This window comes from Dasypus novemcinctus, chromosome 7 (assembly GCF_030445035.2).
Source record: "Dasypus novemcinctus isolate mDasNov1 chromosome 7, mDasNov1.1.hap2, whole genome shotgun sequence".
Classification (NCBI taxonomy): Eukaryota; Metazoa; Chordata; class Mammalia; order Cingulata; family Dasypodidae; genus Dasypus; species Dasypus novemcinctus.
Window position 1 is genome coordinate 9774171 of NC_080679.1, and position 16572 is coordinate 9790742.

At 47.1% G+C, this 16572-nt stretch overlaps 1 protein-coding gene and 1 long non-coding RNA gene across 3 annotated transcripts in view; both read right to left on the reverse strand.

Annotated features, from left to right (window-relative positions):
- Positions 1–372: 372 nt before the first annotated feature.
- Positions 373–4825, reverse strand: LOC139439273 (uncharacterized). Its single transcript, XR_011649153.1, has 2 exons — positions 4463–4825; positions 373–450 (listed from the first exon to the last, which is right to left on the reverse strand). It is a non-coding gene; the product is annotated as an uncharacterized lncRNA (long non-coding RNA).
- Positions 4826–9427: 4602 nt separating this feature from the next.
- Positions 9428–16572, reverse strand: part of TRPM8 (transient receptor potential cation channel subfamily M member 8) — a 101561-nt gene continuing 94416 nt past the window's right edge. For both annotated transcript variants that reach the window (XM_058299859.2, XM_058299860.2), the window contains 2 exons: positions 13696–13788; positions 9428–10683 (listed from right to left, as the gene is read on the reverse strand). In XM_058299859.2, the coding sequence (XP_058155842.1) occupies positions 13738–13788 (51 nt within the window). In that variant the 3' untranslated portion in view covers positions 9428–10683; positions 13696–13737. The remainder of the gene's footprint in view (positions 10684–13695; positions 13789–16572) is intronic.

Consider the following 16572-nt stretch of genomic DNA (forward strand, 5'->3'; position numbering starts at 1 on the left):
CATCCTATTTTGCATGGTACAAGCTGAAACTACCTTGTCCACCCTGCCTGATTCTGAGACCTCTCTAATCCCCACCCCCTCCTCCCCCAGGCAGATGGAGGTCCTGGGCCAACCAGGGAAAAGTCCATCTTCTCAAAGAGGCAAAGAGGAAAGGGCCCGAACGATTTCCAAAGCCTTCCCTGCTTTGAAGCAGCTGCGTGACTGTTGCCCATATGCAAGCCCTAAGCAGACGACTCCCACCCCACAGCCACCCTGTGGGGGCCCCTTCCTGTGAGCCCCTCTTGGCAGGTCGCAGGCCCAACGGGGAGGTGGGTCTTCCCAGTCTCTCCAGCTCGATACTGTCCTTCTGCTGGGTTCCACTTGCCATGGCTCTTCGCGGGGTGGGAGGGTGGAGACCCTGCCCCAGGGAGATGGTTGTAGTTTGGGGGCAATTGTCAGCATAGGCAGAGCCTGTTAAGTAAGGAAAGAGGGAAAAGAGTCAACAGGAATTGTCAGGCGGTCTCTTTCCTCTGCCTAAACCGCCTTCCCCACCTTCTCCATGGTCCAGTCCACTTGCGCTGCCAGATCCAGCTCAGGCCCTGGCTAGAGGCCAACCTGGGTTGGACTATTCTGAGGACGGTCATCTAGCTTCTCACCGCCCGCCCCCGTGGGGCCCTCAGTGGCTCTCCAGGACCTGGCCTCTCATCCTGCCTGGCCCACTGAGTTAGGATTGGGAGGTTTCTTGTTCGTCTCCCTCTTTAGACTGTGAGCACTTTGGAGGCAGCAACAACGTCACCTATTTTTTCTGGAATGCTGATGAGCAGACATAATTCAATAAATGACTGTTGAATCAGTGAATAAACGAATTCACTAGTGAACAAATGAATAAGTTCAGATGAGGCAACAAGTTTGGCGACAGGCACGATTTCCAATAACTAGTTAATGGTTGACCAGACCTGGAAGCTAGGTCTCCTCACTCCAGCTGAGGACTCGTTCTACTCTACTTCCCTAATCCTTGAATGCTTTTCCTCTTTAAAAGTTGCCTGGGAGATTGAGCTAAGGCTGTGAGAGAAACTAGCTTAACTGTTTGAAAGAGAATAGAGCATGGATTAAAGGTGTAGGAGGGAACAAAGGACAAAATTCGGGGGAAAAGAAGGCAGACATAGAAGAGAGGAAAGAAGAGAAACAGTCAACAAAGCCTTGATTTCCTTTAGATTATCCCTTAGGGATCCAGGCAAGTAGTTCATCTGCTGTAGAAGGAAAAACAGGGGCTTGTACTCAAGGCATTCATGTGTCTCATTTACCCACACCAGGACACTGAAGTCCAAGAAATAGAAAATATAGAGAGAATGAATAAAATATGATGCCTGTGGGTATTGTCAAGAATGCTATAGGGTCTCAGGTTTCACCTTCGGTGCAAGTGCAGTTAGACTGCCGCAGTTCCATGGACACTGGTCAAAGACATGAGACGCCTGAGTCAGGGCTGAAGAACAGGTTATTACCAAGAGCAGTGGCCAGAGTGTCAGAATTTTTTCCATCAGTTCTGTGAGCTCCAATATCCACAGAGCAACATGAAAATAGCCAGGTGATATGTGGCTATGCAGTAAATTATGTTACAGAATGACACTGAGCTTAGAGACCCTGAATGTTTTATAATTGGCAGTAAGTGTCTCCCTTGAGGAAAAAGGACAGGCATGCTTCCTTCCAGGGAAATAAAGATAACGGCTCCCTCTGGAGACGAGAGACCAATGGCAAACTGTCTCCCAACAATTACCTGATTTATTTATTCATTCAATATTTAGCAATTAAATGCCAGGCCCTGCCCTATGTGCTGGAGATATAGTTGTGAGCAAAGTTACACATGGGTTGTGACTTCAGAAAGCTTACACTTTAGAGGAAAAGATAAATATTAATCAAAGAATCACATAAATAATGGAAAGTGATGATGGTGATGGGGAGCCTCAAGGAGGAGGCAGTAGGGGGGCGTCACAGGGAGAGCTGCACAAGCGTTTCACAAGAGATTCTGATGTTGGAGGTCAAGAAAGTCTTTGCTGAAGAAGTGATGCTTGAGATGAGAGTGGAAGGGTGAGGCAAGCGAGTCAGATGGAAGAAAAGCCCAAAGGCCCTGGAGCAAGAGAGAACATGTCGCCCCTGGGTAAGGGGGTCATACTGTTTGCCCAAGATGGCCTTGGTCCTGTAGTCCCCTTCTGATCAGCACCAGCACCCCCATTTCCTCTCAATACTCCTCGGAGTACACGCACTGGAGCCACACCTCCCAGCTGCCTTAGTAGGGACTGAGAGGGGTAGAGTGGGCGGCAGGGTGACGTATCAAATGAGGCCAAAAAGGTGAGCAGGACCAGGGCGCGCCAAGCCTTGTAGACTATTTAACACCTTAGTCATTATCCCAAGAGCAAAGGGAAGTTGTTGAAGGGTTTTGAGCAAGTAGGTCACATGACGAGATTCTCATTTTAAAAGGAGCATTATCACCTACTTGTGGAGAAAAGAGAAGGAATAGATGAATGGGGAAGGGCCAGCAGTCATTACAGCAGTTCAGGCAAAAGGTAACAGTGGCTTGGACTGGAGTGGTAGCAGCAGGCAAGGACAGAAGTGGCTAGATTTAAGAGATATTTCCAGGATCTTAATACAGCATGGAAGACATGGCAATAAAGGAAATCCCAGAGTGCCACTGCGGAGCCTGTGGGGTCAGGGTGCAATCACCAGGATTGGGTGATGGTCTGGGTACGCGAGCAAAGAGAGTGTCAAAGATGGCTCCCAATTTCTGGCTGATGTAACTGGTGGAACATCAAAGAGTGAAAGGAGAGAGGCTGCTGACCAGTTGGGGGTGCAGGGATGGCACTCAGATGGGAAATCTGGGCTGGAGTTCTAGGTTTGGGAATCAACAGAATCCACATGATAACTGAATCAATGGATGTGAATAAGATGACCCAGAGTGGTACGAGGAGACAGTCTCAGGCAGAGCTCCAAGAAAAGTCAACCTCTAATAGACAAATAGAGTAGAATGAGCTGCAAAGGGGGCTGAGAAGTTACAGCCAATGATACAAAGAAAACAGTGATCTCCTAAAAACAGAGAAGTGAGGCTGTCAGGAAGAAGTGGCCACCAGTGGTGAATCTGCTGAGAAGTGAGGTAAGGTAAAGACTGGAAAACACCACTGGACTTAAGGACATTGAGATCATCAGTGATCTTGGGTAGATCTTTGGTGGAACAAGGGCCAAAGCAGATTGCAGGAGGCCAAGCAGTGAATGGGAGGGAAGGAAATGGAGACTGTGAGTTTAGAGGTCAGTCCATGAAAGAGAGGAGATGGAATGAGTCATGGAAAGATGATTTTGTATTTTGAAGATAGAAGAGGTTTGAGCAATGAAATACTTCCAATGAGGGGTCATTGACACAATAAGTTTCCTGGGAAGAAAGGAGGGTGTGGGATCCAAAGTTCTGGAGGAGGGACAGACCTTGGAGAGGATGGAGGGCAGCTCTTCCATTGCAGGGAAGGAAGGAACAAAGCACAGGTCCAGGAGAAGGTGGGCTGCCACTTTGGAAGAGGGAGATCAAAAGCGTTCCCAGTGGAATGGGGAAGTAGACAGTAAAGCTATTTGCTAAGAGTAAGGAAGGCAATGGGGTGGGATGCAGTGCGGGGAGGTGGTCAGAGGTTTTTGAGGAGCATGCAGATTAGAAATGGCCTTGCAGAGAGCAGAGGGTGGTGGAACAGAGGATTTCCGATGGGTTTAAGTATGTATGCAACACATACACTCACACACTCTAAAATATTGAGAATGGTTATTTCTCCTCTGGAAGATTAAGGACAACTTTAACTTTACTCTTTATATCTGTACATACTTTCCAAAGTTCTATGATAAACATACATCATTATTCAAATAAAAATAAGCATAGCTAAAATCAAAGCCATACAACAAGGTCACCACTTCCCATCCTGGAGCCACCTCCATGGCCTGCCCCCTCTTTGCACTACATAGATGACCTGACCGCTCTGAGCACCCCCACCTGCTCTGACCCATAGTGCAATGGTTCAGGCCCTTGGCCATTAAAATACATTACCGAGGGAAGTGGATCTGGCCCAACATGGGAGGGCCAAGATTCAAACCCAGGACCTCCTTGATCCATGTGGAGCTGGCCCACGTGCAGTGCTGATGCGCGCAAGGAGTGCCCTGCCACGCAGGGGTGTCCCCCGCGTAGGGGAGCCCCACGCACAAGGAGTGTGCCCCGTAAGGAGAGCCGCCCCACACAAAAAAAGTCCAACCTGCCCAGGAGTGGCACCACACACACCGAGAGCTGACACAGCAAGATGACACAACAAAAAGAGACACAGATTCCCGGTGCTGCTGACAAGAATACAGGCGGACACAGAAGAACACACAGCAAATGGACACAGAAGGCAGACAACTGGGGGTGGGGGGAGCAGGGAAGAGAAATAAATAAAAATAAATCTTTAAAAAAAAAATACATTACCGAGGCTGCCTCGGAGTACACGCGCTGGAGCCAGCCCTCCCAGCTGTCATCCCAGGCACCCATTCTGTGATTTCTTATCTTTAAACTACATCCCCCTCCATCACTCAGACATCTGGCCCTGTGGCTGCTCCCTCTGTGCAGCAGAGAATGACGGGAAAAGGGCTGAGGTCGCCCTCCACTGCTGTGTCAAAGCCAGGCGCCTGCTTCTCCTTGGTCCCCACAGTTTGGTGCAAAGTTTTATGCTGAAGGTCAGCACGGGGACTGACGTGATCCACGGGAAAGGAGCCACCTGCAGGCCTCTTCCCAGCAGTATCGCGATCAGTGAAACATCAGTCTGGCATCCAAAAACAGGGGGAAAATGAATTAAGTCTTTCCTCTTGACAAGACCCCAAAGAGTATTACGTTCACAGTACACAACCAAAACTCGGGGTATCCCTCTGACCTTCTTGGTAGCACACACTGGGCTGTGGACAGCAGCTCTAAGGCCACTGGGGAGACATTTTAGAGGTCCCCCCAAACAAGGGAAAGTCTTTACATGCAATTCCCTTTGATAGGCAGCTTCCAGCCTGTTCAGACTCGAGATCTGCTCGTTTACTCCACCTTTCCCCATCTTCTCCAAAGCCCTGAATACACACACGCGCACAAACTGTGCACACATACGTGTGTAAGGCACATGCACACGTGTGTACAACATACACATGTGGTGCACAGGCACAACAGCACAGGCACACGTGCGCACACATGCATGCACACTCAAGCACACACGTGCACACACACGCAGGATGGACCCCAAACCTCCTGCCCCTCCCCACACTTAGAAACCCCCTCCCATCTGCAACCACCGGCCAGCCTGGTGTTCACCCGTTTCCTTATGAGCCGGTCAGCGGGATCAGCCCAGGACGAAAGGTGAGCCCGATTACCCAGCAGGACTCGCGGCTTGGAGGGCTGCGGCGGGGGAAGAGCGCAGGGGGCTGGAACCCTCATCATCTGACATCTGTCCTTTCGGCCCCGCCACCTTTACAGAAATAAATTTAGAGCAACCCCAGTGGCCAAGAAGAGAAGGCGCCAAGACATTCTGGCCCGAGTCCACCGTCCTCCTTTCATCAATTCAGGGAGAGAAAAGTCCAAGCATTTCGGAGAGGGACACGCCGGAGGGTCACTTGAGCCCTCTCGCTTTCCTAATGAGGACGCGGAGGCCCGGGGAGTTGTAGTGATCCGTCTCATCAGCAGGCCTGTAGTATTCTTTGACAATGTGAAACACAGGGGGACAAATATGGGCACATTTACGAAAGTGAATTGATCTTCCCTTCCCCGAGCTCAAAAATGCCTCCATGGAAGTCGAATGCCCTTGAACCCTAAACGCCAGCACCTCCTCTCTACCTGCCGCGGGGAGAGACTGTAGCACTTAACAGATGGATCGGATGAGGAGGCCTCATGGAGAAAGGTCCTAAATCAAGGATTTTGGAGCTGTGACTGAGACTGCTTTGAATCAGGGCAGGCTTCCTGGGGGAGGTGATTCCCAGGTTGGGCCCTGACAGTGGGGTAAGAGCTAGAAAAAAGGATGGAAGGGACTTTGGACGGAGGGGAGGGCAGAGAATGGCAATGGTGAGGAACTCAACGTGCACTGAGCAGTGCCAGGCCTGGACCTAAGAAGGTCTCAGGGTATCATTTTTACAGAGGAGCAAACTGAGGCACAGAGAGTTTGAGTAACCTTCCCAGTGTCACACAGCCTCCCAAGGATGCAGCCGTGACTCAGAGCCATGCAATTTTGTGCCATAGTGCTGAGCTCTGCTGCCTCCCATTAGGAAATCCTTTGAGACATAATACAAAAGGGAAGGAAAGGAAAGGAGCAGAGAAGGAGGACAGCACGGCAGCTTGGTTTTCCTGCAGCGTGGAGCGCTGGGCAGTCAGGGGCGGGAAATGGGCTGGCAGGAGCACACGCCACCTGGGTCTGACCAGGAGAGCCGGCCTGCACTTGGCAGGAGTCTGTGCCCAGCCAGGGGCGCCTGGCCTTTGGGAACTAGGCAGGGAGGTCGTGAGAGGTGTCTGCAGACGGGCAGGGCCACGCTGCCCGTGTCCCTGGGCCTCGGTAGGAAGTTGGGCGCGACTTAGCAGTGAGCAGGGAGCCGCTGACGACTCATGAGAGGGGATGGCCCGCCCTCACCTGAGTGTCCCGAGGATGCTCCTGGACAGGTGTGAAAAATCAGGCAGGTGCTCACGGCAAAACACGTGTCGGAAGGCTCCTGCGGCACTGCCGGGGCCGGCGGCCCACTGGGGGCTGCCAGGCCTGACCCGCCCCGCCTTCCGGAAGCGCACGCTGTGATCTGCTGCTGCGATTGCTTCGTGGTGTGTGCACCCTCCTCCATCCGAGGGAGGGGCCCCTAAGCCCAGCACGCCGCGCCGCCCCACGCGCTCCTCCTGACCGGCCCCTGCTCTCCCTTCTCCCTGGATCCACCCCGCTTTCCTCCAGGAACTTCAAGTGCCTGTCCCCGGCCTCGCCGGGCGATTAGCCGCCACCTGTAGCCACTCGCTGTCTCTCTCTACCCACGACACTTCTCGGGGCGTTTCTTGCGTGGTCTCCGTGGGAGGAGCCATGGGGAAGCCGGTTTTCTCCCCACTTACTGCTAAGCGGCCGGTTCTGCGGGCTTTTCGGATCCGGCCACCACGCAGCTACCTCCCCACCGAGCAGCCGGCAGCCTTTGGACTTGCCCCCCACTTGGACGCGCCGCCTCGTAATGCTAACTCCCTGTCTCTTAAATTAATCTCCTCTCCTGAAGAGATTGTGGAATTCTGTAGGGCAGAGGCCACCCACTTCTTCCATTTATTTTGAACCCTTCTTTTTCTCCTATCGGTGTCGCCGCAGAGGACAATGACCATTCAAGTCGAATCGCCCATCGAGCCCTCTGTAGGGGCAGAAGGACTGATTTGACAAATCGATCCTGTAAAAGTCTACACGCAACCTCCCACCCCCAAAGGCCCGGCGGGACCCTAAGCTAACCGGGGCTCCCAAGTGTCTGCTCATGCTGAGAAGCGAAGGCGACAGAACCCCGAAGGCTGCTCTTCCCCTAAAGGCTTCCAACTGCAGGAGAATAAAGGCCTGTCCAATTGTGCTGCTGGTGGGGGCCCAGGGAGTGCCCCGAGGTACCTGCCCCCAATATCCTGCTCCAGCTCAGCCCCTGGACCTGACTTCTCAACCTTTTTGTTTCTTAGAGGCTGCAGGCTGAAGCTGTCTCCATGACGACGACGCAGCTTTCTCTCTGAGACCAAGAAGTAAGAGGAAGGGGGGGGTCACACATTTTCCCCGTTTTTCCTGGAACAAGTGTGGCTTTGAAGCAAGAGGGCCCCATGGACCCCTCGAGGGGGCACTGCCTTCAGCAAAGACATCGTGGTCCCACAGGGGCCCGGGGCTCCAGCCTCAAGTTGGTTTGTGGGCAACGGGCATCCGTTTTGGCCTGAGACCACCTGAGCCTTGTTTGTGAGTCTACCCGAGGCCCCTCTGGCCTCAGAACTAATCAGGCATGTGAAAGGGGCAGTGACACTTGGGGACAGCTACAAGTCAGCAGAGCAGGGAGGCCCTGGAGCTACAGATGGATGCCCAAGCAGGGGTCCCAGGGAGAGGCTGTAGAACCCAAACGTGGCCATGCTGGCCAGATGGGGACCCCATCAGAATGGCCAGCCCTTAGGGAGGTCAGGTGGCGCAACACGGAACCAAATCCCTCCAGAAATGAATCTGACTCAACAAAGGAATTCTATTTGTTTCAGTAGAATTACAAAAGCCACACGTGACAGCTGCTCTGTTCTTTCCTTTCCAAGCACATGCATTTCAACCAAGTTGCAGGAATATCCGTAGTTGTGTGCACGTACAGAGAACACAATTAGTGCCATATACAAGGACGGTGAACCTCTGATTAGAGGCGCATTCAACATGTGTTATGTTAATGAGCTACACCGAAAAGAAGGACTTTTCATAAGCAAGGATCCCGCAGCGTAACCACGCAAAAGGCATCCACCGGATGAGCTGGGCTGAAGACACTTAACAGTTCCCTCCTGTGTCCAAGAAGATTCTGAGCATTGTTCAAGGTTTCTGTTCTTGTGTCGCTGTGAGGATTTCTTTGGCTGTTGCTACTGATGTGCACGCAGGCCTGGTGCGTAAACTAACAAAGATGAGGTCAGTGAACGGACGAACTTCTGGACAAATTCATTAAAGGGTCCAGCAAGCGGATTATGCTCAGTATTCAATTTAATTTTATCTACGTGATTTTATCTACGTCCCCTACTTGAGAAGAGTAAGAAGTTGGGGTGTGGTTTCTCTCTGCATGGTCTTATATATTGTGCCATATGCTCTTTTTTTCCAGTGAGTAGGGACATGATAAGAGCCTCCTCTTGGTGGTTTCAGAAAAGGCAGATGTGACCATTCTCTCACTAACAGGGACATTGTGAAAATTCCATTCATTGACCATTTCTGTGGTGTAAATTTGGTCTCATCTACTTTTAGCATCCGAAACCATGAATTTTTTGACCCTGGTAAATAAGATTCCTTTTCAGTTCATTTGTTGGGGTTTTAGCAAAGAGACATCTTTTATTTGGGTTCATATTCTGCAAACATTATGAAGGTTTGTGAGTTGTCATTTTAACTACTGCCCAGACAAAACGAAAATAAACTTTTTTGGTTCACACTTTTGTAGTTTTCCTAATTAGATGATCTTTTCATAGCTCCTTCTAAGATTTCATTCTTCAGTCTATTTGAAGAATAGTTTATAGTCTATTTGAAGTTGAAAAACTAAATATGGGTATTTAAATTACCTTATGTACTTTCAGCACATAAGGGCTCAGATACCACTGCTTTCTGCAAAAGCTGGCTCTAAGAGCGCTCAGTAACATAATCTCTCCATTACAACCCCAGTTCCATACTAATGCCTGTGTCATCCACAATAATTAAATAAATACACTGGCTTCTTCCAAAAGTAAGGAATAAATATAATATTTTATTTTACTAGCTCTAGGTTCATGTATCTCACATATTGAACTTGTTAATAATTCTTATTTTCTAGACATTTATGAGAAACACTTGTAAATGGTTTGATAATCAATAGATATTCCTAGTATATAGACTTGGGAAATTATCTCAAGTGCAGAGAAAGTTTTATGCACAAGGAAGCTCATTCCAATGACCAACGTTAGAGAAATGACTAAACGTCAGCTATCATGCAACTATTAATACAATACTTAAGAAGACCAAGACTAAAAAAGAAAACATTTTGTTAAAATATTAAGTGAAAAAGCCTGTACAAAATTGTAGATGTAGTAATGATGACATTATGTACATTTTTGAAAGAGAAATAAAACATGCATAAAAAACATTAGCCTGGGAAAAACATTCCGAAATTTCAGCAGTGACTATCTTCATGAAGTAGGACTAGTTATATTCTTTCTGCTTTTCTATATTGTTTAAATTTTCTATAATATCCATATATTATTTTTTTCCATATATTATTTTTAATGGGAAGAAAAGAGAAAGGAGCACCCAATGAAAATAAAACCAGTGTTGTCTCTCAAGATACCAATTTTTTTGGTGATTTTTCTGTTGTAAGGAATGGAGAGGCCTCCTTCAATAGGAGTTCCTGGTGAGTTTCAGAAGAAAAGATATGGCCTTATCACCTTTTTTTTGCTAGGTGAGAAGAATAATGAGAAACCAAAATAGTTCCTCCTGACTATAGCAGGGTCCCTTTGCTATAGCATGTCTTAGTAATAGAATCTGGTCTGATCTGAGAGCCTTTTAACAATATGCCAACTAATTAGTCACAAAATGCAGATAAGAAGTAGAGAATTGATTGGAAATAAAGAAAATAACAATGGAGGGGGGGAAGCATCAGCAAGTTTGTATTCCTAGGAAAGACTCCTCTTCTATCTATGGGTCAAAGGGAAGAAAACTGAAGGAAAGAGAGGGTAGAGGAACACACTTTAAAAGTATCAACAGCAAGTGGAAAGTAAGCAGGCATGCTGCAGCAGGGGCATGTTGTAGGAAGAGCTCTTCCTTTAACTCCATCTTCATCTGTGAAATCAATCACATGTGTTATTCTCAGATTTCAGCACACTTGGGGGTTTAAAAACCATCCACTGTCTACCCAGGGGCCTGAAAAATTCTCGTTGAGTAGGCAATAATGAAGTTGTTCATCAGCATTCTTCAAGCCTTTCCAATGTAGATGCCTCTGCTATCATACCTGTGAAAACAAAGAACAGACACTGTTAAGATGAGATTTTCCACTTCCACACTCAGGATATGGTTTGCTTCAAAATATACTCATAATATACTTGAAACGGGTCCAAACAGACTAACAAAAGAATGAGAGATTTTCTTTTTGCTACTGACCTGGCTGGGAGAACTTATTTCTCTTAAAGATATGTAGGTCTGACGGCTTTGCCAGCGTAAATTGAGTGATGAAGAGTGAACAATCAAGGCTCAACTCCTTCAATCTAGCTTAAGACCCAGAAAGCTTCTGTATGCCTTATTTGCTCAATCGTTTAAAATAAAGTTAAAAACTGCAAAAAGTGTATCAAAATGCAATTTTCTGATGGCTCCCAAAGGAACAACCTCAAATGCTTTTCACTGAGCTTAAAGCACAGCAAACACAGGAATTGATGGCGTCTTACTTAGTGATCAGAAATTCTTCCATGGACTTTATTTCCCACGTGTTCCTCGGGGAGAGTGCCCACTCCTTAAGTATAAAGGTATAACACGTGGGAAAACAAATGGCTTTACTCTCACCCTGGATTCTTACTTCTTTTCAACTCTAGTGTGGAAGAAAGAAAAAGCATACAATTGTCTGCTTGCTTCACCCCAAGTTGCAGGACCAAAGGCCGGTGGAGGGTTGGCAAAACACCTACCCCCAACTGTCAGCTCCCTGCCCAGCCTTGACTGTGCCCGTCTGCACCCACCTGGGTGGCACTTTCTCTTCCCTTGGCCCTACCCCAAAGAAAGAAGGTTTCTCTCCGTTCTCTAGAGAAAGAAGTATCAGGGAGGCACTACAAGAATATTTTAATGTCATGTAACTGGTTGCCTATGAAATTACGCTTTCATATAAGTAAGCTACTTAAGGATGTGGCAAAACAGACATCCAGCAAATGGAGCTTATTCCACAAGTTAAAAGTATACCAAAAAACAGACATGCCAAATGCACTGTTTCTAAAGATGCCAATGGTTAAGGATTTATGGGACATCTGTTCTCTCACATGCTCTTGTTCTCATCCTCTTTATTTCATGGATGTGTGTATGCACGCATGCACACATGCATAGAAATTAAGTAACGTCCTTCCAATTCGTTTTCATTCACCAAGTAACTCTCAGTATGTTAATAAAGCCTTAAGGTTAAGCAGAGACAAGCTGGTAAGAAGTTAGGCTGTCCATTTTACTCACAAGCAACATTTTTGAAAAAGAATGAAGAATGAGGAGATCAGAGATTGAAGAGGTGGATATGCCTGTCTGAATTTGACTCTTTTCTGATTATTACAAGTCTTTAATCATTCTTAGGTTTTTTACCATTACTAATTGTTTTATCTCTTCCTGATTATTTTTTTGTCTTCTAGCTCATGAATTAAGCAGATGGCAAGTATTTCAAAACCCAAGCTATAATTTATTATAAGGTTTAATATTGTTTTCATTAAACACCATTATGAAAGAGTTGAAATAAGTTCTCCCTAAATATGCAAGGTTCCTGAACACATCAGGAGGCTGTACCTGCCCTCCAGATAATATAAAATATGTATCAGTCTTGTTCTAACAAAGCCCTCCATAATAGAGAAATTTAATACAATCTATAACAGTCAGAGCCTAAGGAAAAACACCAAGGGACCAGAAATAGTGAAAAGAGCTTGATGTGACCTGATTTCCCCTTAGCACCATCACTCCATGAATAGAAACTTTGCAGGGAAAGGATTTAACGAATTAGCAGTAATCAATGCCTAAGCCTCAGTGCAAACAGTTCTCAGCACATAGTAAACACTCAATAAATACTACGGGAAGAAAGGGAGGGAGGGAGGGGGGGATCCTTAATTATGTGTCCATTCTTTGCAGTTCACTTTCTCAAAGAATTCTCAGCAACTGAAATACCCATTGCCATTTTTTCCTAACTCTACTTATCCCTAACCACATTTTTTAACATTCAATTTCAGGATTTGGACAAATAAATGGGGAACCATCATTAAAGCAAATGGTTAGATCATGGAAGAAAGCCCTGGGTTAAATTTTGCCAGTTAATTTAATTGCCTTTTTCTCTCACTAATGAGCTACCGTGAAAATCCTTGAATGTTTCACTGAAATATTTTTGCTAGCAAAAAACAAATATGTATCAATATATATTTGCATATCCCATAGCAGTAAACATAAAAATATAGCATGAGAAAGGAACAGTTTTAAGTGCTGGATCTGTAATGAGATCCATGATATATAGTTAACTGAGAACAAAAAAGCAAGTTTTAGGACAGCACAGCCTTGATTCGACCTATGCCAAAATTGCTGTAGGATTAGGGGGTTGCCAGAGCTTTAGAAAGCTCCAAAAGAATGGGCACCTGTACCCTCCTGCTCATTGCGCTGACCTCTGGGGTGAACGGCACAGGTGGTGAGAAAGGGGATGGAAGGAGGGGCTTTTTTTCTATATTCCTGTATTGTTTGAATGCTTTACCCAAGGCATTATTTTCAAATTTGAGAACGCATGAAAGTAAAACAGGTAACACAATATCATGATTTTACATTTGTCTCAAAATACATAAATAGGGAAGCAGACTTGGCCCAGTGGATAGGGCGTCCGTCTACCACACGGGAGGTCCGTGGTTCAAACCCCAGGCCTCCTTGGCCTGTGTGGAGCTGGCCCTTGTGCAGTGCTAATGCACACAAGGAGTGCCCTGCCATGCAGGGGTGTCCCCGCACAAGGGAGCCCCACGCGCAAGGAGTGCGCCCCCTAAGGAGAGCCGCCCTGAGCGAAAGAAAGTTCAGCCTGCCCAGGAATGGCACCGCACACACGGAGAACTGACACAACAAGATGACGCAACAAAAAGAAACACAGATTCCCATGCTGCTGACAACAACAGAAGCGGACAAAGAAGAACACGTGGCAAAATGGACCCAGAGAACAGACAACTGGGGTGGGGGGTGAGGGGAAGGGGAGAGAAATAAAAAAATAAAATAAAATACATAATTTTTAGAAAAAATAAATAAATAGACCACTAGAATGACTTACCTTGCCATAATTAGATTTTTCTCCATTAGAGCCCATGCAGTTTTATTCGATTTTATTAGCAATCTCTTTCAGAAGACTCTTGAGATCATTAAGCTAGGAGAGGGAAAAATAGAACTGGTCTCAAGATGACATTTTCCAACTTTCAATTTTGAATTATTGTTCTATGGCTTTTGCTCAAAATATGTTCTATGGCTATTCCATTAAACAGCAGAATGAGACTAATGTGATATTTTAGACTCTGTTCATCTTTAAGTTGGGCTTATTTCCAGTAGCAAACTCTTCCTTTAACTTTTTTTTAAAGAATGAAAAGAAGCCATAAGGGCTAATGGCTGCTTAAGATAAATAAAGCATCATGAGACACCTACTTACAAGTTTAAGGTCCATTGTGCATGACTTGGTTTTCTTGTATAATGAGATGGAGGAACATTTTATCGAGGGGCTTTTAGGAGAACCCCATGATGGCTGACAGCAAAGTGACTTTAGTAAGCTGTTTAAAGGAGAAGGGAAGACTCCAAGAGCGTGCTCAAGAAACAAAAAAGAAACCCTCAAATTCTACATGGACAGAAAGGAGATGTTTTGTTGCTGAGGGGAGGGGTAGAGGATGGAGTTGGGAAGGAGAAAGGAAAGAGAAACAGTGGGACAGGGTGAGATGGGGGTGGATCGGGAGAGAAGCGGGGGAGGCAGTGAGACCGTGGGTGAGGTGGAAGGTTCTGTGCTGGAGGCCTCCCCATGATCTGCCCAGATCATCAGTAAAATTCCACCCAGACCTACAGAATGCACGGCTTAGGTGGGCCTCAGGTGAAGAGCAGGAAAGGGGCTGAGCGCCACAGCCAGGGGGCTGCAAAAGAGATGGAACCTGCCAGCGCTTCTCTGAGGTCCCCGGAGATGCCTGGCTAGCAGGATACATGGAGAGTTTATAGTTAATGATTTCAATTAAATGCAACTCTCTTAGCCATCCCCTCCCACGATCCCGACCCCCACTTCCCAGACCCACTGGAGCCCCTGATGGTGTTGGCCTCGCCACAGCCCCTCACTTGGCAGCCGGGAGACTCCTGGGACTGGTCAGCCTTCCAGCACCCCCAGGTCGCCTCCAGCCAGGACCCTGCAGCGCCTGCCATGTTCTCTTCCCACGTCCACCCTTCTTGCCCCCCATTCTCTACAACCCCCAGAGCAGGCTCAGCACCGAGGCTTGGGGAAGCTTCAGCCCAAACCCTAACCAGGCTTTCCCTAGGCTCCTTCCAAAGTCACCCCAAAGAAGCCCCCTAGTTAAAAATAAGGCAAACGCAAACAAAAACAAACTGTTTTCTCTGCAAACACACCTTGCTGATATTCTACTATAAAACTACTGTGACTAGTAATAGAAGAAATTTTAGCATCGAGGTGGAGAAAGCGGCCACAGTAGTTGCTGAGGGCAGGGAGAGGGAAGAAGAGATGTGATGTGAGGCATTTTTGGGACTTGCAGTTGTCCTAAATGATATTGCAGGGTCAGATGCTGGGCTTTATATATCCTGCCATAACCCACTGAATGTTCTGGGGGAAAGTGCAAACTACAGAGTAAACTACCATCTGTGTAGTGCAGCAGTGCCCCAAAATGTGTTCACCAAGTGATGAGTGTGCCACAATGATGAGGGAGGTTGTTGGGGAAGGAGGTTGTTGGGGTGGGAGGAGTGGGGAGGGGGGAGTGAGATGGGGGGGTGGGGGATATACAGGAACCTCGTATTTTTTAATGTAACATTTTTTGTGATGCATATATCTTTTAAAAAATACAATTTACAAAAATGATGTGGTGGGGGGTGGAGAGAGGTTTATATGGGAACCTCTTATGTTTTTTGTTTTTTTATGTTTTTTAATGTAGCATTCCTTGTGATCTATTAACTTTAATTTTTTAAAAAAGAGAGAAAATTTAAAAAACACCTGCATGAGTGCTAGAGCCTCTCCTCTCCCAGCCAGATTGCTTAAGCCCCGCCCATGGGGCATTCTGATCACACGGAGGGGCCTTTGAAAGGAATAGACCTGGTACTTGTCCTTCTGGGGCTTAAACACTTCAGAGGCTTCCCCTGGTGGGGGGCCCACAAGTTCCTAGAGGGAGTGACCTCAGCCTTGCCGCCCCTCTCCTCTCACTCTCCCGAGTCCCCTGCCCCTCTGCTGCCTGGAGCTCTCCCCGTGCTTCCTGACAACGGGCTTTGTACCTGCCGCCCCCTGCCCTCGTGAGCACAGCCCGGGCAACGGGGGTGCTGCATGCCAGAGAGAGCAGAGAAAATTGTTATTGCTTTATAATCCTACACAATTTCATGACTGAAGCCTACATGCAAACCACTTAACAAAGAGTCCATTCGTGAAATTTGGGGTCCTGCCTGCTTTGATGATACTGAGCCCAGTCAGTGGAGGCACTCAGTAAATAGTATGGGGTATGTGGCCTCAGCAATAGGTTTAAGGATAAATATATGACGTGGGAAAAACGAATGCATTGTATCAGGTTCTGTAGTCTAATATAAAGACTCAACTTAGAATCCTACTCCCTGTTGTTCCTTTCATATGTACCTGTAATATGCTTCGTACCTTTTTTAATCTTTAAAAATATTCAGCACTCTGCTTTTCCCTCTTGACTGATGACAATTGTGATACTCATCCTACATGATCATTAGAGAACAGACATGTGTGCTAATGACACTAGAGTCCTCCAGCCCCTCAGTTAAAAATCAGCAGTAGAACAGCTGTAACATGATATACTATTGCACAGCAGTGTGTCTCCAAAGATGTGCTGCCACCAGCTCCTCTTTCCCTGCATACACAGGTCAATCCCACTTCCAGAACTGAAGTCTTCCTCCCCCACCCCCTACCCCAAGTCTACCTGGCCTGTGACTGCTTGGCCCAGTA